The sequence below is a fragment of the Hydra viridissima genome, unplaced genomic scaffold (genome assembly GCF_058129835.1).
Source record: "Hydra viridissima isolate aposymbiotic clone 2 unplaced genomic scaffold, HvirCarnegie_v1 scaffold_9, whole genome shotgun sequence".
Classification (NCBI taxonomy): Eukaryota; Metazoa; Cnidaria; class Hydrozoa; order Anthoathecata; family Hydridae; genus Hydra; species Hydra viridissima.
Genome location: NW_028324308.1, coordinates 8,727,472 through 8,755,000, shown reverse-complemented (window position 1 = coordinate 8,755,000; position 27,529 = coordinate 8,727,472). Strand labels below are relative to the sequence as shown.

Below are 27,529 nucleotides of genomic sequence, written 5' to 3'. Positions count from 1 at the left end.
GACACATAAAGCAAGGTGGCGTTGTGAAAGATATTTCTAAATTTGTATCATCCCAAATATTCACGAAAGATGAAGAAGAAAAAATTTCAGAATATCTTGTAACATTGTTTAAACTAAATCATGGAATGTCAAAACTGAAGGCACGCGAATTGGTTTACGAATACGCTACTGCCATTAATAAAAAAAATACCAGACAACTGGACAGAGAAGAAACTTGCATCCAAAGATTGGCTTAAAGGATTTTTTAAAAGACAACCTCAGCTTTCAATAAGGACACCAGAAGCTACCAGTCTCTCACGTGCCAAAAGTTTCAATAAGAAAAATGTCGGGGATTTTTTTGAAAATCTTAAAACTGTATATGAACGGGATCGCTTCGGCCCTGAGTCTATTTACAATATAGACGAAACTGGATTATCAACAGTACAACGAACCCAAAAAGTGATTGCTCTCAGAGGCACCAAGCAAGTTGGGCAAGTAACGTCAGCTGAAAGAGGGACACTTGCAACGGTTTGCTCTGGTATTAATGGATTGGGTAACTCAATACCACCCTTTTTCATATTCCCACGGGTTAATTTCAAAACATATATGCTAAATGATGCACCTGTTGCTTCAGATGGAGCGGCATATCTTTCAGGGTGGATGACAGCACCATGTTTTTTTAAATATGTACACCATTTTGCAAAACACGCAAAACCAACGCCTTCCTCGCCAGTTCTATTGCTGCTGGACAATCACGAGAGCCATATTTCAGTACCAGTTCTCGATTTTTGCAAAGAATCAGGGATTGTTTTAATGACTTTCCCACCGCACTGCAGCCAAAAACTGCAATCCCTAGACCTGACTGTCTATGGACCACTTAAAACTTATTATAACACTGTTGTAACAGATTGGATGGTAAGCAATCCTGGCAAAACTTTAACAATTTATGAAATCCCAAAATTAGCAGCAAAAGCCATTCCACTTGCATTCAAGTTGCAAAATATTCAAAAGGGATTTGAAAAACCTGGCATTTGGCCATTCAATTCAAACATTTTTTCTAATGAAGATTTTGTTTGTTCTTCTATAACTGATCGCTGCTTGCCGGAAGAGAATAATATTGCTACAGAAAAATTGATTTCCGACCAACCTATCATGGAACAGCCTTCAACATAAGAAAATCTGAGTCTAGAGGATCGTACAAGTTCAAATATGGAAGTCACTGGGCCATCTCAAATGGAATCTCTATCTAAAAGCCAGACTAGGGGCGCTATCTATGTAACACCTGATTTAGTAAGGCCATACCCGAATGCCGGCCCCAGGATATTGGATGGCATGAAACGGAAGAAAGGAAAAACTAGAATATTGACAGACACACCCGAGAAAAGACTCATTGAAATGGAAGAAAAAGAAAGACAAAGAAAAAATAAGATCAAAGAGCTCAACAAAAATCAAAAATGCTCTAAAAACGAGAAAAGCAGGAAGATTAGCAGTGATGATGAAATAGAAAATGTTTCCGTTTCTGACAAAGCCCTTGTTGAAATCGATTCATCGGAAGAAGATTTTGATGTAGACGATGTGATTGTTATGGATAGAAATTTCCTGGTCAATAACTTTGTGTTGGTTAAATTTAACACCAAAAAACTGTTTATCATTATGTTGGAATAATCGAAGAGGTTAATCACTCCATGGCAACTGTCAAATTTATGAGAGCAAGTAAGATAAGAAATACGTTTATGTTTCCTGACATCGAGGACGTAGCCAGCGTCCCTGGAGGATATAAAAACAAAATTGCCTACACCAACAACATGGATAAGCCTAAAATATAAATTTGATAAGCCTCTTTGGGTCATACCAAATTTAAAATAAGTCTTATTAAGCCCAACATCGTGCAGTATTGATCCCAAGTGACATTGTTTAATTTTTTGTAAAGTCTCTGATAAGAAAAAATGTTTGTATTATAATTTTTTATATCAATGCTATATAACACTTAATCATAGCAGTATATTAAAACAATATTGTGCATATTAAATACAGTGCCCAAACCTCCCCTCAGGGGTGCCCAAACCTCCCAACCACCGGGAGGTTTGGGCACTTTGGACTTGTGTTCAAAAACCTTTTGTAACTTTGCGACTAATTATATTACTAAAACTCTTCTTAGCAATATTTACTGCCAAATATGTGTGCCAGATATATTTGAAATAAAATTTTGATTATGATAAAAAAAAACAGTTTTATCAGCGTTTATGTAAAAAAGTGCCCAATGCTCCCCTACCTCCCCTACATACATACATACATACATACATACATACATACATACATACATACATACATACATACATACATACATACATACATACATACATACATACATACATACATACATACATACATACATACATACATACATACATACATACATACATACATACATACATACATACATACATACATACATACATACATACATACATACATACATACATACATACATACATACATACATACATACATACATACATACATACATACATACATACATACATACATACATACATACATACATACATACATACATACATACATACATACATACATACATACATACATACATACATACATACATACATACATACATACATACATACATACATACATACATACATACATACATACATACATACATACATACATACATACATACATACATACATACATACATACATACATACATACATACATACATACATACATACATACATACATACATACATACATACATACATACATACATACATACATACAGAAATACACACGTAAACATACTACTATACACGCACATATACATTTTAGCTGTATTTTAACTTTTAATAATAGTTAAAATAGAGCTAAAATGTCTAATACAAATACAACAATGGTGTCATCATAAAAATAAATTAAAAACTCAACCAATGTCAAAAATTATAAATGTAAAATATTTGTACTTACCAGCGTAACGGTTATATTAAGAGGTGTAGGAGAGTTTGAGTTTAAAAGTTTAATTAAAGGGTAAAAAAAGCGTTTGAAAGAAAAAAATGATAAATAGCTTCAAACTAAACTAACTCTATTGAATAGTTTTAATTATTGAATGAATCTATTTGAATACTTTTAAATATTAGTTGCATGGTCTAAGTGAATATATTCATTTAGTAAATATATTCACTTAGACCATGCGACTAATTATTAAAATACATTTATAAAACTTCCGGGAAACTTTAACGATTCAAAAACACGCGGTACACAGTTGGTTAATGGTTGGCACGAAATGCCAACAGTTAGCCAACTATAGCCAATACTGGCCCGTCAGTTGGACCAACTAAAGCGTGTTTACTGGGTCGTCAAGAATAATCCACTTCCAAGAATGTATCAAACAATACAACGGAAAGCAAAAATGCAAAGTTCAAAAGGAAATCTTTGAAAAACTAAAAAGCAAATTTCAAGCTTTAAACCTTCTCGTCAACTCCAATTAAAAAAAGCATCAAATATTCCAAAATTACCAAAGAACATATACTTATCTTCTTAAAGCAACTTGGGTTTACCAATCATTATGAAAATGCTGACTGGAAAAAGAATAGATGATATTGAATACTTGGAAGAACAGCTCATCAAGGACTATATAGAATTCTCTTCTCTCTATGACACTTATTACGGAAGAGACAAGTCGAAAGAAATTAAAAGAAAAAGCTTCATTAACGCGCAGTATATTTTGTTTCAACTTTTAAGAAACAGAAATCATCCATGCAAAATTAAAAACTTTTCTTTTCTAAAAACGATTGATAAAAAAAAGCTGCATGATGAAATTTGCTCTCACCTATTTCAAAAACTTGGATGGACTTTTACACCCACTTTCTAATTATTGAAAAATTTAGTCGTTGCCGTTAAATAAGACAGAAATGTACATCAATCACTGATCTCTATAATAACTGGATGGCGCAACTCCGAGCAAAACTTCTTACTTTTTGACGCCAAAATCGCCATATTGGAAAGCCCCAAAAATTTTAATCCCGTAAGCTTTAAGTTCTGTTTCTCGGCTTATCGCTTTATCGCTTTATCACACGTATCAGATTTCATTGTTCTGTGGCTTTCCAATATGGCGATTTTGGCGTCAATTTTCATATTAGAGATGCGCTATCCAGTTATAATAGAGATCAGTGGCATCAATGCGTCAGAAATCTCATCTCTCTAAAAATTAGCACGAATCAAAAACTTAGCACGCTTAAGTATGGAAAAAGTATCAATGCGCCAGAACTCTCATTTTCCTACTACTATAAACAGTTTAATTTGCACGTGCAATGAAAATCAATTAGATTGAAAATTTGAAATTTAAGAACATTTTAAGATACTCAATATTCCAAAATGTCGTTAGAGAACTTATCAAAAAATTATAATGAAACTGAAGGAGAAAGAAAAAATTCAAAAGTTTTTTGGTCTGGTGATTTTGGATACACTAAGGATAAACTTTATAAAGATAAACTGCATCTTAAGTGCCGTTATTTTACTAGAATGAACTGCAAAGGCAGAGCTTTTATTCATGAAGATAAACTTCAGGTTACAACTGTTCACAGTTGCTGTTCAAGAGAAACAGACTTTGAAGCTTGCTAAAAGTACTATGAAGAAAAAAGCAGAAGCAACATGAAGACCTGCGCTCTATTTTTCAAAACACTGTGAGTTAGTGTCCTGCAGTTGTTTCTGAATCTATTAGTTTTCCTCAAATTATCCCAAGTCTTCAGAAAAGGAGAAGGCTAAATGAGCCCTTGAACCCTAAATCACCAAAAGAAGCTGCTGAAGCTCTGAATGACAAAGAATGTCATCGCTATGGAGACATTTTTTTTTAGATCAGTTGCAGAACAGGACAACGTAGCATTGCCCTTTGGGTATATGCTAGTTATAAGCAGTGCGAAATCGGCCAAAGTTTGTTTTTTTGATGGAACATTCAGGTATTTATATGTATGCATTTTACTTGTTCAAAGAAAAAATCTAGGGGGCTGTCCATTAATTACGTCAACAAACTTTTGGCAATTTTTACCTCATCCCCTCACCCTTGTCAAGAATTTGTCAAATTTCCAGAGACACCCCCCACCCCCACTCCTCTAAAATAACATCAATTTTTGATAACTCCTCTCCCCCCACCTAAATAAAGACGCTACGCTATAAACGCAGCCTAATTTTTCTTTTTTTGAGTAATGAAATTAAAAAAAATAAAGTAACATAGTTGACGTCAACTTTATTTGACCTCCTCCCCACACCTTTGTCAACAATTGTCAAAAATTGGGGGTTTGTATGTTTTTTCCAAGATGGCGTCGTTTTTAAGTTCTTATCAGGCTTAATGTTTTCCAAGATGAAGAAGTATAAAAATAATCATGTTATTTCTATATTTCCAAGATGGTGTCTTTTTTAAAATTCTTGTTAGGGTTAATGTTATGAAAGTTGACTTACCTTTTTTTATTCAAAAAATATTTCTTAACTGTAAATATTGTTAAGTTTTAAAAATTTCCACGGATCTGAAGGATCTAAAAAGCTTTCTTACCGATTTAAAACTATTTTCTTCTTATTTAAAAATGTTTTTAGCGAGAACAAAGCATGCAGGTGAAGTGAAAGCGTTGTTTGATCTTTTGTTCAATAACCTGAGGATGGTGTGTTTGCTAATAAGTAAAGAAGGAATAAGTGTGAGAACAAAAACAACGATAAATTTAATGTTTGAAGTGGATCTTTTTGCAGATCGGTTTGATGAGTACGTGTTTGATTTTGAGGAATCGTTGCATGTGGGTGTTGAGAATTGGTGTTTAAAACGGTGAAAAGTGGTAGCGAGTTGACTCTGTCTATTTTGAATGCGGGAAGTTTGGAAATCGCCGTGATATCTTTAGGCCAGTTTGCGTATAATATTAAGGTGACGACGGAAAGCGTTCAAAACGTGAATTTGAGTGAGCGTTATTCTTTTTGGTCAAAGAGAAGAGTTTTGGCTTCTAGGTTTAGCGATATGTGTAAGATGATAAATCCGACTTCGAAATTTAGAGTGGTTTTAGAGAAAGGGGTGTTGATATTTTCAATGGAGACAAGCGGTGTTTTTTGTGAGAGTTTTAAGTTTGGAGAAGAAACTGAGGATGAGAAGAAATTTGATTTGGTGCGTAAGTCTGATCAGCTGTATCGAGTTTCAAAAATAGTTTCTTTTTCGAGCGTGTTGGATGTGTTTGTGGGAGAGACGTTGATGATTTCGTCTACAGGAGAAATGGGGATGATAAAAGTGTATTTTCTCTGATTTTTTGTTCTTGTCAAATAAAAAATTTTTTGAATCATTAGAGAATGGCTCCTAAAAAGGGGATGCTATTGAAGGGTGAATTGGGACCGAGAAGTAAACCAAAACCGGAGAACTCTTCTTCTTCACCAGAACCAACACGCTTGTGGCCTTTTCCAGTGTTAATGAAGAGTCCATCGCCTTGAGTATTTCTAGTCCAAGGACCTAGGTATAATCCAGAGCCTAATTTTACTATTTCTATTCCTTTTCCGTTTTTGCTCAAGTAAACTATTCCTCGTCCAGCGATTTTGTCGACCATGGCAGAACCGGCAGAAGCTCCAACACCTGAAAGCAGACCAGTGGCAAGAGCAGGGACGACTTTTGTGGCGATGGTACTTCCGATCATTCCTAGTAAAGGTAAAAGGGCACCGATAAATCCTCCTTCTACTTTTGCGTTGTGCATGAGTTGTTTTTTGCTGAGTTTGAGCGTGACGCCTTTTCCATTGTCGTAGGCTTTTGTAATTTTGTTCAATTGGGTTTTAGTGACAGCGAGAATATGTTCACCGTTCAAGTCTTGATGAGTGAGTTTTATGCTGACTTCAGTTTCGTTTTGAATGGCTTTTTTAATTTTGTCAGCTTGTCCTTTCGAAATGTTTAGTTTGATCTTTTGATACATTTTTAATAGAAGAGGAAAAAAAAAATCACCGACTGAAAGCGCTTCCAGAGAAAAGATCGTGCAGAGTTGAGGAAATTTTTTCTCTGATGTGGTATCTGACGATGATGTCTTCCCCTCTAAAATCGATCAAGTGTTCATTTTGGTCAACAATTTGCTTTTTCATTCTTGAAATTTTGCTGACAACGATGGGAAGGTAAATCAAGTGGAAAGGTTTTTCAACAATTTTTTCCCCGGGAACGACTTATGGGTAAAAGGAGTAAATGTCGTTTGTCGTTTTACCGTCAAAATAAGACGAGCCGATAATGTCGTTAGTGACTCGGATCACTGCAGTTTCTTCAATTCTCACGACGTTTTCAGACTCGTAGGTGTCGATGACGCTTGTGACTTTATTAGGGTCAACAGGGTCTTCTCTTTTCTCAACGTAGGTGTATTCGTTTTTATCGAATCCGAGAAGCGATTCTATGCTGTTATTGACGTTAAAATCAACCCAGTATCTTGTCGTTGCTTTAGGCTTTCCAAAAGTCAATACGGCTTTTAACGAAGACTCGTTTGCTGTAATGGTGATTCCGTCTACTCTCTACAAGCTTCCTGTTTGTTTTTGCATTTCATTTTGAAGGTATTCGTTGAGCTGGTTGATTTCTTAGGATCCTTCTTGAATGTAGATGGTGTAGCTTTTTGAGCCAGCGTTTGGGCTGTATCTGAAAACGTTATTTTTAGAGGTGACGTTGGGATAGCTTCGATAGGTTTCGAGCCCTACAAGAGCCATTTCGTTCTGTTTGTTTAAATCCAGCTCGATGGGTCTTTCAAAGTATGTTTTGATGGAGCTGTTTGATACGGTGGGTATATCTTTTTTCGATTTTGCAAGCAAATAAAATCCAGACATGTTTTTTATACGTTTGGAAAATAAAAATCGTCAAACCCGCTTCTGTATTTTCCATGGTCTTTTTTGGAGGATAGATCAATGACGGCAAATCTGTGGGGTTGAGACCAGCAGTATTTGCAAAACTTTTTAAATTCTTCTTTTTTCATGTCGCTGGAAACGTGATCTTGATAAATGTGGTTTATATTTTTATCGTCTTGAGGAAAGTGGCAAATAAAGTTGGCATTTTCTCGGATGGTTTGTCTGGGGAGCAAGAAAAAATTTTGAGCGAGGTAAAAGCAGTCGACGTTGGAGTGTCTTCCTCGAATGTAATATTTTTCGCACGTGTTTTGTCTAGTGAGTTGCAAGTCGTCAAAGATCATCAAATTGTTTTTGGTAGAGTCTAAGGAATTAGGTTCAGGCACATCTTCTTCATTTTCGAAAAATTGACACTCCATGTCTGTTTCTCCTTCCCAATTTTTAGAGGTTTCTTCAATGACGGCTTCAGGACTGGAGTTTAGCTTTTCAATTTTGCTTTGAATGTTGAATAATTGGAGAATGAGTTCTTTTGGTAGTTTCTTCTCAAAGGCTTTTTTGAGTATTTTGTATTCGGGTTGGAAAAGAGATTTGCCAAAGACCTGCAAGTGGTTATAATCCAGCCATCCAGGTCTAAGCAGTAAATTGAGAAGCAAGGTTGTTTTTCCGCAACCGGACTTTCCGACGATGATTCCTCGAATGCTTCTTGGCAAAAGCTTGTTGTTGTATCTTTTGGTTTTTCCGATATTCCATGACAAATCAATGACTTCCATTTTGTACTGGGAAAAAAATATTTTTCTTGTATTTAAAATGTACTGCGTTAAATGCAAAAGGAAAACTGAAACTAATCACTTGAAAAATGAGATGTCAAAAAATAATCGAAATATGCTTAAAGGGACTTGTGACTCTTGCGGCACGACCAAATGCAAGTTTGTTTCTTCGACAACAAAAGGTGATTTGGTGGAAACGATCAACAATTTTACAAAAAACGTAAAGCTTCCGGGGCAAAAATTTGCAGGAGAAATGCACATTCCTAGGATGAATTTTGCAGGACCTGCCACAAGAACGGAATTCAGGCTCGATTCAACCGGCATGTATAAACCTTGGAGCTAGCCGAAAAACCGAATGGACAATGCAACGTACCACCACGATTTGGCTTACATGCATTCCAAAGACCCTGCCATTAGGAAAATAGCAGATGAAATGTTGCTTGAAGAATTGGACTCCATTCCAAACTCCACTCAAAAAGAAATAAACGAAAGAAATATTATCTAGCCCATCATCAAAGCCAAAGTTAAATTTGGATTGGGTGTCTCTAAAAAAAAAAAAAATGCCTCTGAAATGGACGGATCAGCTTGCAGAGGAGCTTCATAAACCGGTCATTCGTCATTTTAAAAGAAGAAGGGTGATTGTGAACAACGTTGATGAGATATGGGCTGCAGATTTGGTGGACATGCAATCGTTTTCAAAATTCAACAACGGAGTAAAATATTTGCTCATGGTGATCGACGTGTTTTCAAAGTATGGATGGATAGTTCCGTTAAAAAGCAAAACGGGTCTTGAAGTGTCTAAAGCGTTGAAAAAGATTTTCGGTGAAAGAAAATGTGTCAAATTGTGGGTGGACAAAGGAAAAGAATTTTACAACAAGCACGTGAAAGCGTTGGGTGTGCAATTGTACTCCACTGAAAACGAGGAAAAAAGTTGTGTCGTTGAGCGTTGGAACAGAACGATGAAAGAGAGAATGTTTAAATATTTTTCAGCCAACAATACCAATAAATACATTGACGTATTAGATAAGATGGTGAAAAATTACAACTGCACAAGGCACTCTTCCATTAAAATGTCTCCAGTGGAAGCCAGTGATGAAAAGAATAAAAATTAGGTCTGGATGAACCTGAATGGTAAACAGAGAGAAAGAGCAAAACCGAAATTTTCTATGGGTGACAAAGTGCGGATCACAAAAAAGAAGTTTCATTTTGAAAAGGGGTATACGCAGAGATGAACTGAAGAAGTTTTTACCCTGTCAAAAGTTCAGTATACGGATCCTCCTACATATAAAATCGCTGATGCTAACGGTGAAGAAATTCAAGGCACTTTTTACGAGCAGGAGATGCAAAAGACGCATCAGGACATATTCAGAATTGAAAAAATTGTTCGCAAAACCAAGAGCAGATCAATGGTCAAATGGTTGGGATATCCAGACTCGTTTAATTCGTGGGTGGACAATAAAGAGTTGATCAGTTTGCTTTCGAGCGACATTGACCATTTCCTTTCCGAAAAAAATTTTCAGGTCCATTAAAAAATGAGCAAGATGATGGTTTTGTTTGAGCCCTTTATAAATGAGTACCTTAAGACGGAAGATTACGAGGAGTCGTATTATTATTCGCCTTATGAAGAAAAGTACCATTACAAGATTTACAGCTTTGAAAATGATTTGGATTTTACCATTATTCGTCGAAAGGATGAATTTGAGTTGAAAATAAAGTGTGGAGGGATTCGTTTTGAAAAAAGCGGAATGGCGTTGAAGGACATGTTCGAATATGCTTGAAAAAAAATAAATAAAGTCAAGGAGCAAGTCAAGGATCAGAATTTTGAAATGATTCGAAGAATTTCCAAAAAAATTCGAAGAATTTCCACGGATCCAAAAAGGATCTAAAAAAATTTCTTCCCCATTAAAAAAGATGAATTTTGTGACGATTGAGAATTTTGACGAGAGCAAATTATTGGCTGGGGATATTTATGCAGCCACAAAGCCCATTCAGTACCAAAAGATTCCGCTGTATTACGAGTATGCCAATGGAAAAGGTCCTTTTATTTTAAGAACCCCCGTTTTGTTTTCTTTGGGTGTGTTTGAAAATCGCAGTGTGGAAACGAAAGAGCTGACGGGATATTCCATGTCTTTTGTTGCTTTTGACGATAAATAGGGAATGACAGCAGAAGAAGAAAAGTTTATAGAGGTGACTGAAAAAGTATCAAAATTTCTTCGCGAGCAAAAGTCATCCTTAAGACAGCCTTGTTGAAAAAAGGAGGAAGAACGAAAAAAGTAATGACAGAGTGTTTGTCCATTTTTAAAAACAAATCTGAGATGCCAAACGCGTCTCCCATATTTTTCGGAAAGTTGTATACAAAAGAAAAGAGCATTACTTCTTTGTTTTGAAAAAAGGAGAACAAAAAGATGGTAAAAGCAGATCCATTGGGGTATGTTCGTCAAAGGTGTTTTGCTATTGCGTCTTTGAGAATTGAAGGCGTTTTTATTAGCTCTCAGATCGAGTCCATTCAAGTCAAGCTTCCAGAAGTGTTCACTAAAAATGCTCCTTCTGTTCAAAGCATTATGAGCGATTTGGATTTAGGAGAAACTGAATCTGATGAAGAGATGTAAGATCCATGGAAATCATAAATGATTTTTAAATTTTACACGAATTTAAAAATGATAAACGTTGAAGGAATAAAATTACCAAACGAGGCTTTGACCAACTTTCAATTGATAGAGGATGTTAAAAAGCTGAAAATAAGAAACTTTCGAGGTGTTTTTGAAAGAGACACATTACCGAAAAAACCGAGAAGAAAAGAATGCGGAATTGTCAATACGGGGGATTCAAGCACAGGAGGATTTCATTGGGTGTGTTGGTATAAAGACGGTGATAAGAAATGCAGTTTGATTCTTACGGTCAACCTCCTCTTGTCGAACTGGTTGACTATTTGTAGAGTCCCGTTTATTATAACAGCGATAGGGTTCAGTTTGGTAATACCTCTTATTGTGGTCACTTGTGTCTTTACGTCTTGAAAAAATTGGATGAAGGAAACGACTTTCAGGACGTCATTAATACCTTGTGGTAGAAATCACTTGTGATTTCCACGAATCTGAGGGATCTGAAAAAATAAAATCTGAGGCATATAAAAAATGATTGACAAATTTGGTAGATCAGAATTGGGTCGTTATTTATACAACCCTTATTCAACCTCTCTTTCAAGCGATCTGTATGTCAGGACAGATGGAAACAGCACCATCATTGCAGATTTGGATTTTAACTCTCACAAAATCATCAACCTGGCAGAACCGACCACTTCGCACGATGCCGCCACCAAAAATTACGTGGACACGCATTCGTCAGGAGGAACTGGCACGGTAATTGGCACAGCGGACTTGGATTTGAATTTTCAAAAAGCGATCAATTTGAACGAGCCGACCAATCTTCACGACACCGCCACTAAAAATTACGTGGAAGTCAGTTCGAGCATGCACGTCAAAACAGGCGGAACGAGCACCATCACTGCGGACTTGGATTTAAATTCCAATAAATTGATCAATGTGAAAGATCCAACCGCTTTAAAAGACGCAGTAACAAAAAGCTACGTCCACACTAAAGTGGCATACAACAATATTTCTTACGTAGATATTAACATGACGTCACACAAATTGACTAATTTGGCCGAACCCACTTCATCCTCAGATTCAGCCACCAAAAATTACGTAGACACGCACGCTACAGGTGGTGGAACTACGGTAGGCACCGCGGACTTGGATTTGAATTCGCATAAACTGATCAATGTGCTCGACCCTTCAAACGCGCAAGATGGAGCGACAAAAAGTTACGTCGACGCTTTGTCACAAAAATCCAACTTTTTAGGATTTGTTCCCAATTCAGGATTTTCGTCCTTGGGGTTAAAATCGCAAACGGTGGCAGGATCAACCACCGCACCGGTCTTCAGCTACATTGACGGTCCTGGAATTCTGAGAAGGTTATGGCTGGCTTTGAGCGGAGCCGGAACAAGCTTCCCTGGAAATGTTTTTATTCGGATATTGGCAGACGGAGAAATCAGAGTGGGAAATTATTCAACAACCACTGACGCCGCTGCTCTTGCTTGTGACTTGCTCTTTTCCCCTCTCGGTGGTCCTTTTTACGCCAACTCTTTGCAAGGATGCAACATGTTTAGCACCACTTCCTTGGGAGGATATTTTACCGTCGACTTGCCGTTTACATCAAGCTTAACCATCCAATTGGTCAATAATAATACTACAGCCATTACGTATTGGATTCAACCGTTCATTTCCACATTCACCTCCATCCCTCCTCTCCTTTCCTCCGTTAAATTGTACGGCAGGACGTTCAGATATTTTCAAACGACTTACGGAAACGAATATGTTTTGCTGAACACCCATGGAAATGGAAATGGAGTTTTTTTAAAATACATCAGGATGCATGTCATTGGAGCTTCTGGAAACTGGTGGGAATCCAGAGTCAGAATGTACGACGGAAATTTACCTCCAGGAAACGGCACAGCCCTCAGTCCATGGACACCTTTCAATGCAAACAACTACAACACTTTTCCTGGATATGACGGTGACAGTAAATGCATCTTTTCCTCGTCTGGATTAGAAGATTTTTAATTGTCTTCGTGGAACGGATCAAACGTAACCTCGTTCAACAACACATCGACGGGGCTGTTGTACCAATCCAATGCTTCCATCGGATCAACTACCACCATTTCCTTTTACAGAAATTTTGGAGAGGCAGATTCCATGCCCAGCGTCGCAGCCGGCAGAAGACTCGTCGTCACGCTCAACTCTGGTGACGCATAGGTCGGTCAATCCGGAAGCTTTTACCTTCTTCTCGGACAAGTGTTTTATTACGCATAGGTTTAGTTGAACCATAAAAAATATTATGCAAAATAAAATAAATAAACTTCTGCACAAATGAAAAATGTCTATTCGCTGCTCCGATGCTTTAAGAATCTGTGATAAACTTTTGCAAATAGTGGGCACTAAAGAAAGGTATCGGCATTTTCTTGAAAGTAAAAAAGAAGAGGAGGACATCGAAAGAAGAGAAAGATTGAGAAAAAAGTTTCCTTTACTGTTAAAAAGATGAGAAGAATCGTTTATTATGACGGAAGAAAGTTGAAAGGCACAGTTTATTTTAACGAAAATTTGGTTCATCCTCCTAGACGACTTTGGCGGCGTTCCAAATGCGAAATATTTGCTCAAAGAGACATTAAGCTGAATCGTTTATCAAAGCAAACGATTGTTTTTATGTTTGGAATTAAAGTGGACAGCGGGATTGCTTTGGTGAATTTGAGACATGATATAAGTTTAAAGCTGAATTATTTCAGTCACTTTTTGCTTTTTTCAGAATTGGTAGAGAACGTCGTCATGGAAATTTATAACAGAAGCGACAAGGACGTCGTGATTAAAAAGGGAGAGAGTCTTTGCCTCGTGAATTTCTTTTGATTCCATCGGGAAAAGAAATTTTTTATTTCTCCTTAATAAAAAAATGGATTATAACAGTTACAAAGAAATATACCCCACTCTTCCAACGGCTCCTGTAGATGAAGGAGGACACGTCTACCGTCTTCAAAAAATAAGCGAAATCCAAAAAGAGATGGACAACGAGAGGAAAAAGAGAGTTCATCTCAGCAAAAAGTACCATCGCGTTTTCAGGATCATTTCGAATGTGGACAATACAATGCATGGCTTGTGCATAGCTTTGGGTGCGACTGGAATAGGACTTTTTTCAATCATTATTGCCAGTCCAGCAGCGATTGCGTGTGAAGGCGTGGCTATTGGAATGGGTTTTTTATCGATTGTCGGAGGTCAAGTGAACAAAAAGATGGCATTGAAAGCGGAAAAGCATGAAAAGATAAAAGGTGTTGGCTGAGTCAAAATTGAACACGATCAGCGAGCACATTTCCAAAGCGTTGATGGACGGAAAAATAAGCGATTCAGATTTTCAATTGGTTCTTGGAGAGCTTCAAAAATTTAAAGCGTTGACGGAGGAAATACGATCCAAAACCAAAAACGGAATTGATGAATTGGCTAAAGAGACACTGATCCAAAAAGGTCGAGAAGACGCGATTCAAGCGTTCAACAATTTGTTTAAGAAATCGTAGATTTCCCAGGATTCGAAGAATTTTAAAAAAATTAAAGATTTTTTCCACGGATCCAAAGGATCTAAGAAATCATCATGATTTTCCAGTTTGCGAATCTAAGAAAGGATCTGAAAAATAATTTCTATCGTATTTTAAAAACCATGTCTTTTTTTAAAATACAAGACCCGAACAAAAGAGATGAAATTGTGAGAGAAATTAATGACAGAAGAAAGAGGATTTATCAGAACAGCATCAACGACAACATTTTAGATGCTGATTTTCAGACGGATGTGGGCAAGCTGTTTAAGCCTATCATCCAAAGCAACGAAAAGGTGCTCAATAAGATAAAATCCGAGGTTAAATCTGAGGTTAATTCCGAGCAGGGTAGCATCAAGAATGTTAAGCCTGAGACTTTTTTAGAATCAACAGGATCTATTTTTCCTGTGGACGATCAATTCATAAAAAGTTTGTTTGATCTGGACACAAGAGCAAAATTTAAAAGAAGCTTTAAGAACAAGTTTGAATTGAGCAAAATCGATGGTCAATATACGATTTGAAAAATGGGAGTGATGTTTGAAGGCAACGATATGATTGTTGGAGGTAAAAAGTATGAAGGAACAAAAGGTCTTTGGGAGCTCATGACCAATCCGAACATTTCAAAGGACGTGACAGCAGAAGATGTGGCTAATTACTCGAAAATTTTAGTAGAGAGTGAAGCCGTAAAGTCGGTTGCGAGGTATAACAAACCCAGAGCTACAGAGATTGAAAAATACAATCAATACATCATCCCTATTGAAAAAGAGCTTAAATCTTACAAGAGCTCTTTAATGGCTGAAGATACTGGTAAAGAAGATCCTATTTCAGCTCCTACTAGTTATGATCTTCAAATGCTTGATCAAATGCATGCTGAAAAAGAATAGAGGAAGAAACAGTTAAAAAAGGATTACCGTGAAGGTATGGCAAGTATTGAAGAAGAGAAAGATAAGATGGGGATTGAAAAATATAATGAGTACAAGGATCGCATGAAAAAAGCTTATGATAGGAGAAAGAAAGGTTTAGGAGTGATCCTTCTTCCAAGCGATCCGAATGCGTTGGTGGAAAAACTTGAACTGAGCGTGGCTGCTTGTCGTGCTGGGAATACGGGATCGAGAAATGAAGCTGTGAGCATTTGCGATGAGCTGTTGAGACAAAAGTGATTAGCAAAAAACAATACAAATCAATGATGAAGGTCATCGAGGTCTAAAAAATCACAGATTTTCCACGGATCTGACGGATCTAAAAAATTTTTTTCGCTTATTTAAAAAATGATCATTTACAGAAACAGATATGTTAAGAAACACGTTGTTGGAGGAAGTGGCATCATGGACACGTTTCGGAATTTTTTAAAAAGAGCAGCAGCATCGAGCGCGTCGAGAGCAGCGTCTAATTTGGCTGGTAAGATTGCAAAAAGCGAGTTAGGAAGAGAAGCGATTACAACTGCAAAATCTGCTGGAAAAGAGTTGACTTCTTCGGCGATTGCGACAGCTAAAGATGTGGCTATTGATCAAGGTAAAAAGGCGCTAGAAAAGGTGTATGCCAAGACTGGAACTCCTAAATCTGAAGGATCTAAATCTAATCCTCAAAAGCTTACTCAAAAAAGCAAAGACATTATTTCAGGAATGGTTGCATCAGCAGCTCAAAAGGTTAGCAGCGATTATTCCTCTCTTGGAGGGTCTCTGTCCAGGAAAAACGCCATTCGGATCAAAGACCTGGTGAAAATGGGAAGCGGGATAAAAATCGCATGAGGAAAATTTTTTTCTTTGGTATAGAAAAATGGCAGATATTTTAAACATTACAGAAGAAATCATCGTTGATGAAGCAATTGAGAGAGATGAATTTCACGAATATGAGCCGATTAGCAACAATTTAAACACGGCCGGGGAGATAAGAATCAACATTGAGCAGCAAGATTTGTTCACGCATCCCTTTGAGGCGTACCTTTTGATCGAAGGAAGGCTGACAAAAGCAGACGGGACCTCTTATGCGGATGCGGATGCGGTTTCTCTTGCAAACAACGGCATCATGCACCTTTTCAGTCAGATTTCATATCAGTTGTTGAATCAAGAGATGGAAACCGTATACAGCCCGGGTCAATCCACTACCATGCTGGGTTTCCTAAAATATCCGGTGGAGTCCCAAGTGTCGGAAGGAATGAATCAGCTGTGGCAAAGAGACACCACTGCCCTTGCCGATCTTGCAAATAACAGCGGGTTTAATCAAAGACAAGATTACATCATTAAGAAGCCTGCTTATAAAGGCACATTTTCATTTTGCATTCCTTTGAATCACATTTTTGGCTTTTGCGATGATTAAGGAAAAGTTCTTTACGGATTCAAGCACACCGTGACCCTTGTGAGAAAGAGCGACGCTGATGCGATTTTTAAGAACGCTGAAGTAGCTGCAGGAAAAGTGACCTTGAGCAAAGTATCATTGTTCATGCCTCATGTCAGCCCCTCTGTTATGGCAAGCAACAACCTTTACAAGCTTATCGAGTCAAAAGTGGAAGCCCCATTAACGTTTAGATCTAGACAATGCGACATCATTGCTGTGCCAGTGTCCAATACGTTCAGTTGGAGGTTGAGCTCTAGATCTGCCAGTGAACGACCGAGATACATCATTGTTGGATTTCAAACTAATAAAGACGGCAGTCAAGATTTAAACCCATCCGTTTTCGACCACTGCAATTTGAAAAACATGTATGTAACCTTAAACAGCGAAAGGTATCCAGCCGTCGATTACGACATAGACTTTAACAACAACAAATTTTCCAGGATTTACAGAGACACGTGCAAGATTTTCCACAAAATTTTTGGAGTCCACGAAATATTCGCTCAGCCAAATTTGACAGCGCTGAATTACAGATACATTTGCCCTCTTTTCGGTTTTGACGTGAGCAAGCAGGCTGAGAGGTTAAAATCAACCGTGTTGGACGTGCAAATTAAAGCTACCTTTAATGCAAACGTTCATGCAGACACTCAAGCCTTTGCGATCGTCATTTCTGACAAACTGCTCACAATCAAATCCGACGGAAACAAAATGAACGTTGTGTATTAAGTGCTCCACACCCAGGGAAATTCGAAGAATTTTTTAGGAAAAAATAAATTGGTCCTTAATAAAAGGATGAATTTTACGAAAAAGGATTTGAAAAATTTACTTATCGAAAACGGCGTTTCCAAAACGTCGAAAAGCAAAATGGGGTTGGCGATGATTGCGTTGGAGAACCATCTGATCGATAAAAATGCGATGATGGAGGACATCAAGCCGATAGACTCCAAATACGAAAGGCTCCGTTCGATCCGAAACAATCCCGTGGCTGTAAAAATAACTCACGCTGAAACAGGAAATGTGATCGAATACGGCTCTCTTTACAAAGCGTTGAAAGAGACGGGACACGGCAACAACTATTTGGAGAAGCGAAACGGCAAAGTGGATGAAAACGGATTTAAAATAGAAATTCTAAAATAAAATGTCGTTTCACCCGTTTTTTCTAGAGTGTAGCAAAAGAGAGCCTAATGCGGTTAAAAAAAGACAGCTCGAGGCTCTTGCGTTCAAGGATGAAAGTGGCTCGTTCAAAATTCCTGAAATGTACAGCGATGAAAAAAGAGACGAGCTTTACGCGATTTTGTGGGAAGAAAAAGAGGATGACTTTTCGCGGATGGAAAAAAAAATCAAAGAGCACAACAGAGAGTGGAGCAATTTAAAAAAGCGAGAAAAGCTGAAAGTGATTGACAGACGCGTTCTTGAATTGGACTGCGATTGGGAAGAAAAGAAAAAAATGTCTGCAAAAATGAAAATGAACGCGATGTTCCAAAAGTTCGAAGAATTTCCAAAATTTGCTGAAAAATAAAAAAAAAATGAATTCGAGTTAAATAAATTACGACGAATAAAAAAAGATGAATGAAGGAAGAATTAAAGAAGTGACAAGACGGTTAATGTATGAAGAAGGAGAGTTTGAAGAAATGAGAAGACGGATAGAAAGACGGGTGGAGGTAGAAATTGGAATATTAACTGAAGAAATGAGAAGACGGGTGGAGATAATGATTATAGAAGAGCTTGAAGAAGAGGCAGAGCTGGAAGAACGGTTTTGCGTGGCAGAAGAGCAACGAAAGAAATTAAAGATAGAGATTAAGATCTTTTAGATCCATGGAAATTCTTTGAATTTTTAATTCTTTTTGAAGAATTGAAAAAATTGAATTCGAGATAAATAATTTACGACGAATAAAAAAAGATGGACACAAAGGTTATTGACGAAACCATTGTATTTGATGAATTGGGCGACAAGCTACCCAGTAAACATCGAACAGTTGGTAAGTAGTTGGCCCGATCCTAATAACCAACTATTAGCTACAGTTGGGCCAACAGTCGGCTATTTAGTTGGTACCGTGAAAAAAACGTAACGCTTTCACCAACACTTAGCCAACTGTTTTTAAACAATTGTTTGCCATTAACGGCCCAACAGTAATAAAACAGTTGGCTAACAGTTGGTACCATTACCGGCCCAACTATATGATTTTTTTTTCGCGATTTCTTAAATTCACTTTTGCGCTTAAATTGAAAGTGCAAAAGTTATAAATCATGTTTTGAATATTGCTTAATAACAAAGTATAACTTTGCTTTTTCATATTTAATTTTCTATCTAATAGTGATTGTTTGTATATCAGACTTTACCAAACAGTATTACTGTCGACACAAAATATTGTATTATTTATTGATAACTTAGTTGAATACAAAAAAAAGAACAAATTTTTTACACTTTTATTTCCAGACCGTTAAAGAAAAATATTTACAAATAAAGAACTAAAAATATTCTATTATTGTAGTTAATATTATTAAAGGTTTGAAACTAATATTGGCAACTTTAATTAAAAATAATATTGTAAAACGCTAATATTTAAAAACCTGGCGATTTATTAGATAATTATTAATAATAATTAAGAAAAATTAGATTTATAAATAAAATCAAGAAAAATAAGCTTTTATAAATTTTCAAAAGAAAATAATAACTAAATATTCTTTTCATTGATTAACTGCAACTGATTTTTTATAACCTTGCTTTTCGTCTGTCTATTTATTCGCCCATCTCCTTGATCATTTGTGCCCTGAAACCATCTTGAAACCATCGGGTAAATATCTTTATCCTTGGAATTAAGATACTGAATTCTTACTGCTGCTAAAAGAATAAAATGAAAATAAATTTAAAAACTCAATTTATTTTTTGTTTAAATATAAATTATTTTTAAGTTATTTTTAAGCTCTTATATGTATACTTTGCAAATCAAGAATTACATTAACTGGTTAGCAGTTTTAAAAATATGTGCATATGATAATAAGTTCAAGTCACCAAGGGAGAATATAATATCTTACAAATTTACAACTAATGACAACACTGGTAATTGTCATAAGTACTAACATATTATATTCTTTCTTAGTGTTGTAAACATATTTTTGTAAATATAAAAATACAGTTGACTTTAATAGACTAAAAATTTACATAACTAGTAATACTTACATAGTAAGCACTTTAACACAAAATGATAACATCGCAACTTAACCTTGCCCATTCCAGTAGCTATCATCTTACTTGAAGATCCGTTTAGATTACATAAAACGCTAAAATTTTTGGAAAACATGGCTCCCAACACACATCATATGTATTTTGGACGTTCAACTTTACCGCCAATAGAACGCAGATATTCGACCTAAAAACAAATAATGCTACATATTACAACTTTTTTATTTAAACTATTTTTTCAAAGGTAAATGAAAATGTAATGCGGTATAATATAACTAAGGTATTATTAAATTACCTTTGATAAATTACAATTATAAGACTTATAAAAAAACTTATCTTTGATCTTATAAAATAATAGTTACTAGTTTAAACGCAACCTGAAGACTGCTAGAAACATTATAATACAAAAAATAATTTCAAACTTTATAGAGAGCCATCTCAGATTTCATCTGTATCATAAGGTTAAGCCTCTCCAAATCTTCCTTACTTTCCATTGGAAGGCCAGGGGAACAACAATATCTTCATTATCCAAAAAACTTTGAACTTCTAAAAACTTATTTTTTTGCTCCAGTTCTGTTAATCTTAACTCCAAAGCTGCTAACTTCTCTATAAACATACATAAATAATTAAATAATATTTGATTGCATTTGAATCTTATTGGAAAACTGGTTTCAAAAACACAATCTAGTTTTTAAATTGAAGACATACATGGATAAAGGTGTTATGGAACTCAAATATTTGGAGTTAAAATTTTAAACATTTATGTTATTTATCCCTGTAGGTGAATTGATTGCTGTAAAAATGGTATTCTAGCACATTTTTGTGCTGTGTTATTAAGGCCATGGAAAAGAGCGTTATTTAAAACCTTTATCTGCATAAAAAAGTAGAAATGTGTATTTTTGTAACATGAAATATGTATTTTTTTAAAGCCTTCATCCATTTATGACTTATATTAAAACAAATTAATTTTTTTTACAAAAAATATAAATAGTTTTCCTTTGTCAATATGTCAGCATCATAATCAATGTATGTATGCGTAACACATATACAATGTATAACAAGTAGTAAAACAAAAACAAAAACAAAAAAACAAATAGTTTATCCAAAACCTTACTTTCCTGATCCCCAAAATTTTGAACAGTTTTCTCATAGTTTTCAGAAGTCGAAGTCCCTTTTAATAAAATGCTATAATTATATGCATTATATGAATATATATATATATATATATATATATATATATATATATATATATATATATATATATATATATATATATATATATATATATAATAATAATAATAATAATATAATATAATATAAATGTTATATATGCTTAATATGAAATGTATATGTCATATTGTATATACAATTGCATATACCATTTATTTATATACTGCACATATTATGTCAATATTGTATATGGCATATATTATATGCAATATATACAAAATACATAGGGATGTCTGCCAATATTTTTAGGTGGATTTCTCTGACTTTTCCCTGATACTTTCTTGATCTTCTACCTGTTTTCCTTGATTTAATTTAAAGTTACCCAAATTCAACTTCACAAAAATTGACCTAGATTCGTTTAGAAAAATGCTCTTCAACTGCAAAAATGTAAACAATAATACAACCCACACTAAATGTATCAAGTATTGATACATTTAATATGGGTTGTATAATTGTTTACATTTTTGCAAGTGAAGATTCAAGATTCGCTTGATGCAAGTGAAGTTCATAAAACTATCTGCCAAATAAACTTTTATATTACATGTACTATGTACAACTTATTTAAGTTATGTAAGTTTGATGAAGAGCCATTTTCCCTGATTTCTCCCTGATTTTTTTAAAATTCAACCTAATTTCCTTGATTATCCTAGATTTTTTGCAGATATCTGATTTCCCTGACTTTTCCCTGAATTCCCCTGATCTGGCAGACACTCTGTGTGTGTGTGTGTGTGTGTATATATATATATATATATATATATATATATATATATATATATATATATATATATATATATATATATATATATATATATATATATATATATATATATATATAGATAGATAGATACATACATACATACAAACATACATATACATACAGAAATACACACATAAACATACTACTATACACGCACATATACATTTTAGCTGTATTTAAACTTTTGATAATAGTTAAAATAGAGCTAAAATATCTTATACAAATACAACAATGGTGTCATCATAAAAATAAATTAAAAACTCAACCAATGTCAAAAATTATATCTGAATGTGTTACTAATGGATAAATGTAAAATATTTCTACTTACCAGCGTAACGGTTATATTAAGAGGTGTACGAGAGTTTGAGTTTAAAAGTTTAATTAAAGGGTAGAAAAAGCGTTTGAAAGAAAAAAAAATGATAAAAAGCTTCAAACTAAACTAACTCTATTGAATAGTTTTAATCATTGAATGAATCTATTTGAATAATTTTGATAATTAGTCGCATGGTCTAAGTGAATATATTTATAATATACATTTACAAACTTACGGGAAACTTACGATTCAAAAACACGCGGTATACAGTCGGTTAATGGTTGGCAAGAAATGCCAACAGTTAGCCAACTGTAGCCAATACTGGCCCGTCAGTTGGACCAACTAAAGCGTGTTTACTGGGTAATCATTGAATATGTAGAAGAACCAACAACATTTTCGATCAGTGATTTCTTGAAGAAAAATCAGGGAGAAATTATTGAGTCAGCATTTTCATTTATTAATAAAACGGATGAAAAAATAATAAACATGATAAAATTAACATTTTCATTTCCTAGTAAGAAGAATATAAGGATTCTTGAAAAGATTAGATATAGGGTTTATAAGACTATTAAAAAAATTGTTGAAAATATGATTAAAAAGATGAATGAAAAGCTTAGAAACGTGCAAAAGTTTGAAATATCCTCAGATGAAAAAGATGAACTTCAAGCACAAACCGACTTGAAAAGTTTGTGTGAATTATTTAACAAAATTGATACATTCCCATATCAGTACAAAGAAGCATATCATGAAATGATCATGGATATGCGACGATGTGAATTGGAGAACATTGAAGACACGTTTCATAGCATCATTTTTTATTTTGATGAAAAAAATGAAGAAAATGAAATGAGAGATAATGCCTGTGACCTTGATGTAATATTCAGAGAAAATGAAATGAGAAATAATGCCTGTGAGCTTGCTGTAATATTCAGAGACAATTATATTGATAAAAAAGACGATTATTCAGATTCAGAAATTGATTATGAACCATATGTTGACGCATGCACTGATTTTTAAAATTTCTTAAATCCTGGAAATTCGAAGAATTTTTAATTCTTTTTGAAGAATTGAAAAAAAATTGAATTCGAGATAAATAAATTTTGACATTTAAAAAAGATGCTTTACACAAAAAAGGTATTAAAAGATTTGCTGGTTAAAAATGGTGTTACTCAAACAGCAAACAATTTGTTTGCTTTGGCACTGATCGCTTTTGAAAACCATTTGATCAATAAAGACGATTTAATGGGAAAGGTGAAAGAAAAAAGGCCTGTGGGAAGGCCTAGAATACACTAAACACGGTTATCAAATAGAAGTGATTACGCCATGAAATTTAAATTTCAGCAAATTTAAATTTTTTAATCTTGTTAAATTTGAAAATGGGTTAAAGAAATTTTCTCCCCTATATAAAATGGATAGAATGAATATGAAAGAATTAAAAGAGATGGCTAGAGGCTTAGACCTCAAAGGAATCTCAAGACTGAGAAAAGCCGAGCTCATTGAAGCTATAAAAAATACAAATCCTATCATTGGGCATGGTCCTGTGAATGATACCGTAGTCAGGATTGTTCGCCCACCTGTTAAAGTTTCTGTGAAACCTGCAAAAGTACGGTTTGTTGTTGGACCTGATCCTACTTCAAGACCTGTGCCTGCTCCTCGTCCCGTTTCCAATGACTTGATTTCGTTTGGGTCTTCTCGCTTGCAAAATCGGGTAACAAGAGACATCGCATCCATCCTTGACACACCCGATTACATCGCCTATTCAACAAACGTTATTTTACCTAGACCGGTTCCTGCACCAAGACCTGGGTTGCTTTCAAGAATTGCAACGTCTGTCTACAACGGTTTCAACAAAATAAATGCTCTCGTTGATCCATACGTTCCAACTACGGTGAAAAATGCAGTGAGCAGCGTGAGAAATGGAGTGGAAGAAACAATCAATTCTCTCAAAGACATCGTATTTGGTGCTCTAAAACCAGCCAAGATAAAGTTTGTATTGACTAATCATGCGCTAAATCACATCACTGAGCAATTTTCTTACACCTCCTCTGTTCAATATGAAGACCCTGGCGCCTTTTTAAACATGGTCAAAGAGGCTGCCATCAAAGTCATTAAAAAAAAACACAAAAACGAACCTTGTTTTAATCTGCGAATTGACGCGTGTGAATATTGCTACTGGAAAAGAAAATCTTCACACTGTGGTCTTCCCGTCTATATATGAAATTATTCTCGAATCAACAGACAAAGGAGAAAGCTTTGAAACATGGAAAGAAAGAATTCTTGAAAACATGTCCAACTACAACAAGGAAGGATCCAATTGGAGAGTTAACAAAATTTTAAAAGTAGAAGTTAACATGATCGATTGGATACCTTTCAGCAGTTCTTCCTACATGGAGCTAGCTCCTGAACTAAAAAGTAAAAAGGCGATCACCAACATGAAAAACGATGATAATAAATGCTTTATGTGGAGTGTCACCAGAGCGCTTAACATGAAAGAAAAAAACTGTGAAAGAATTGATGAAGACTTGATTCTAAAATCGAAAGAGCTCAATTGGGACGGAATGGAATTTCCTGTCTCTCTTACTCAAGGTATCAACAAGTTTGAAGCGAATAATCCAGATATTAGCATCAACGTCTTTGGGTACGAAGAAAAAATAATCCATCCTTTACGAATATCCAAAATTTTAGATCGAAAGCATAATGTTGATTTGCTGCTTATTTCAAACAAAGACACTAACAACTACTGTCTCATTAAAAACTTAGGCCGACTGGTTGGTTATTCAGTAACAAAAGGAAAAAGAAAACAACATATTTGCAGAAATTGTATGCAAGCTTATGACCAAGAAGAAAAGCTTCAAAAACATCGAGAAGACTGCTATAAACACATCTCGGTTCGAATTGAACTAAAGAAGGGACAACCGTTCAGTTTAAAAACTACAACATGTCCATGAGAGTTCCGTTTGTGGTCATTGCCGACTTTGAAAGTTTCGTCAAACCTGTCAACACTTGCACCCCTGACTCAAAACAGTCATACACCAAACAATATCAAAAGCACGTTCCAAGCTAGTTCAGCTACTTCATCAAATGCTTCGATGAAACCATTTATAAAGAAAAACCAGTCATGTACACAACAGAAAGCGATGAGGATGATGTGGCTCAAAAGTTTGTCACCATGCTTGAAGCAGATCTTAAAAAGATTTGGAACGATAGCGATTTACGTCAACAACAATGGAAGAAAAATAAAATAGTGACTGATGAGGATGAAAAGAAGTTTAAAGATGAAACCGAATGTCACATTTGCAAAAATGATCTTAACGGTGATAAAGTGTGGGACCACTGTCATTTGACTGGAAAGTACCGTGGAGCTGCTCACAACCAATGTAACATTGATTATCAAATCCCAAGTTTCATACCCATTTTTTTACACAATTTGTCTGGTTACGACAGCCATTTGTTCATCAAGAAATTAGGCAGGAAATTAAAATGCATACTCAACAATGAAGAAAAATACATCAGCTTCTCAAAAAGCATCAAAGTGAGAGAATATATTGATGAGGAAACTGAAAAACCAAAAAAAGTAATGAAAGAAATGAGGTTTCTTGACAGCTACAGGTTCTTACCCTTCCGTTTAGACAAACTAACTAAAAATCTAACCGATGAACAATGCAAAAACGTGACTGAATATTTTCCTAAAAAGGAACAGTTCGATTTAGTAAGAAAAAAAGGCATTTACCCTTATGATTGGGTGGACTCCATTGAAAAGTTTTCCGAAACGCAATTACCTCCTATCGAAGAATTCCATTCCAAACTGGACGATGAACCAGCAACAGATAAAGACTATGCGCATGCTCAAAACGTTTGGGACGTATTTGAATGCATCACGTTTAAAGATTACCACGAGCTGTACAACATCTCAGATGTGCTGATTTTGACAGATGTTATTGAAAATTTTAGAGACGTGTGCATGAAATATTACGATCAAGATCCCGCCTGGTATTACACCTGCCCTGGACTCGGTATGGAGGCTTGCTATAAAAAGACTAAAGCTAAAATAGAACTTTTTAGCGATCCTGATATGCTTCGCATGACTCAAAAAGGAATACGCGGTGGAATCAGCATGATCTCAAACCGACTTGGAAATGCTAATAACAACCATCTAAATTCCTCCAGTATTTAGACGCCAACAATTTATACGGATGGGCCATGAGCAAACCTCTTCCCGTTGGAGGATTCAGATGGATGACTGATGAAGAGCTTAAAAATTGGAAATCAATGCCGTGCATTTTAGAAGTCGATTTAGATTACCCCGATCACCTTCACGATTTACACAATGATTACCCTTTGGCTCCTGAAAGATTAACCATTGGAAAAGTAGACAAACTCGTTCCCAATTTAAACAATAAAATAAAATACGTCATCCACCATGAAAACTTAAAACTTTATGAACGATTGGGTTTAATCATCACCAAAATTCATCGAGGTTTCACCTTTAGAGAAGAACCTTGGATGGAACCATACATCGGTTTCAACACCAAAAAGAGAGCAAAAGCACCCAACGAATCTGATAAGGAATTTTTCAAACTCATGAGCAACTCCGTCTTTGGAAAAACCATGGAAAACATCGAAAATCATGTTGACGTTAGACTTGTCACCACAAAAAAAGAAGCCTTAAAATTATCCAAAAAACCTCAATTCAAAAGCTTCACCATTTTTGATGAAAAATTAATCGCGGTGAAGAGAAAAAAGTTGGTTTACAACAAACCTGTTTACTTAGGAATGAGCATCCTCGACATCAGCAAAATTTTAATGTTTGAACACCACTATGACTACATGAAGCCTAAATACGACGATAAAGTCAAGTTGCTCATGACCGACACCGACTCGCTCTTTTACGAAATCGAAACGGAAGATTTTTACGAAGACATTGCTGATGATGTACTTGAAAAATTTGACACGAGCAACTTTCCTAATAACCATCCTGCTATTGAAAACGTTGGCT

The 27,529-nt window shown here is 35.4% G+C and overlaps 2 protein-coding genes, 1 long non-coding RNA gene and 2 pseudogenes across 8 annotated transcripts in view; 3 read left to right on the top strand and 2 right to left on the bottom strand.

Moving 5' to 3' along the window:
- LOC149883877 (uncharacterized) overlaps nucleotides 1–3,236 on the bottom strand; it is a 14,727-nt gene extending 11,491 nt beyond the window's left edge. The window contains exon 1 of one of the 2 annotated variants that reach the window (XM_090097919.1): nucleotides 2,965–3,236. The gene's annotated coding sequence lies outside the window, so the exon portion shown is untranslated. The remainder of the gene's footprint in view (nucleotides 1–2,964) is intronic. The other variant, XM_090097924.1, reaches the window with a different exon arrangement.
- Nucleotides 572–1,878, top strand: LOC149883878 (uncharacterized; annotated as a pseudogene).
- Nucleotides 3,237–4,371: 1,135 nt separating the features above from the next.
- LOC149883876 (uncharacterized) lies at nucleotides 4,372–6,271 on the top strand (annotated as a pseudogene).
- A 10,223-nt stretch (nucleotides 6,272–16,494) lies between these two features.
- Nucleotides 16,495–17,034, top strand: LOC149883875 (uncharacterized). Its single transcript, XM_090098650.1, has one exon. The coding sequence runs from the start codon at nucleotides 16,495–16,497 to the stop codon at nucleotides 17,032–17,034; it is 540 nt and encodes a 179-aa protein (XP_089954776.1).
- A 2,225-nt stretch (nucleotides 17,035–19,259) lies between these two features.
- On the bottom strand, nucleotides 19,260–22,888 carry LOC149883874 (uncharacterized). 5 transcript variants are annotated; one of them, XR_016455981.1, is made up of 5 exons: nucleotides 22,549–22,888; nucleotides 21,348–21,418; nucleotides 20,656–20,839; nucleotides 20,231–20,420; nucleotides 19,260–19,891 (listed from the first exon to the last, which is right to left on the bottom strand). It is a non-coding gene; the product is annotated as an uncharacterized LOC149883874 (long non-coding RNA). The 5 variants fall into 5 exon arrangements; XR_016455986.1 differs by having other exon boundaries at nucleotides 19,260–19,888; XR_016455982.1 differs by having other exon boundaries at nucleotides 21,348–21,404.
- Between the last annotated feature and the right edge of the window lie 4,641 nt (nucleotides 22,889–27,529).

What these genes read in the sequence shown, in the direction of transcription:
- LOC149883875 (XM_090098650.1), top strand. Translation starts at nt 16,495, where the DNA reads ATGGCAGATATTTTAAACATTACAGAAGAAATCATCGTTGATGAAGCA.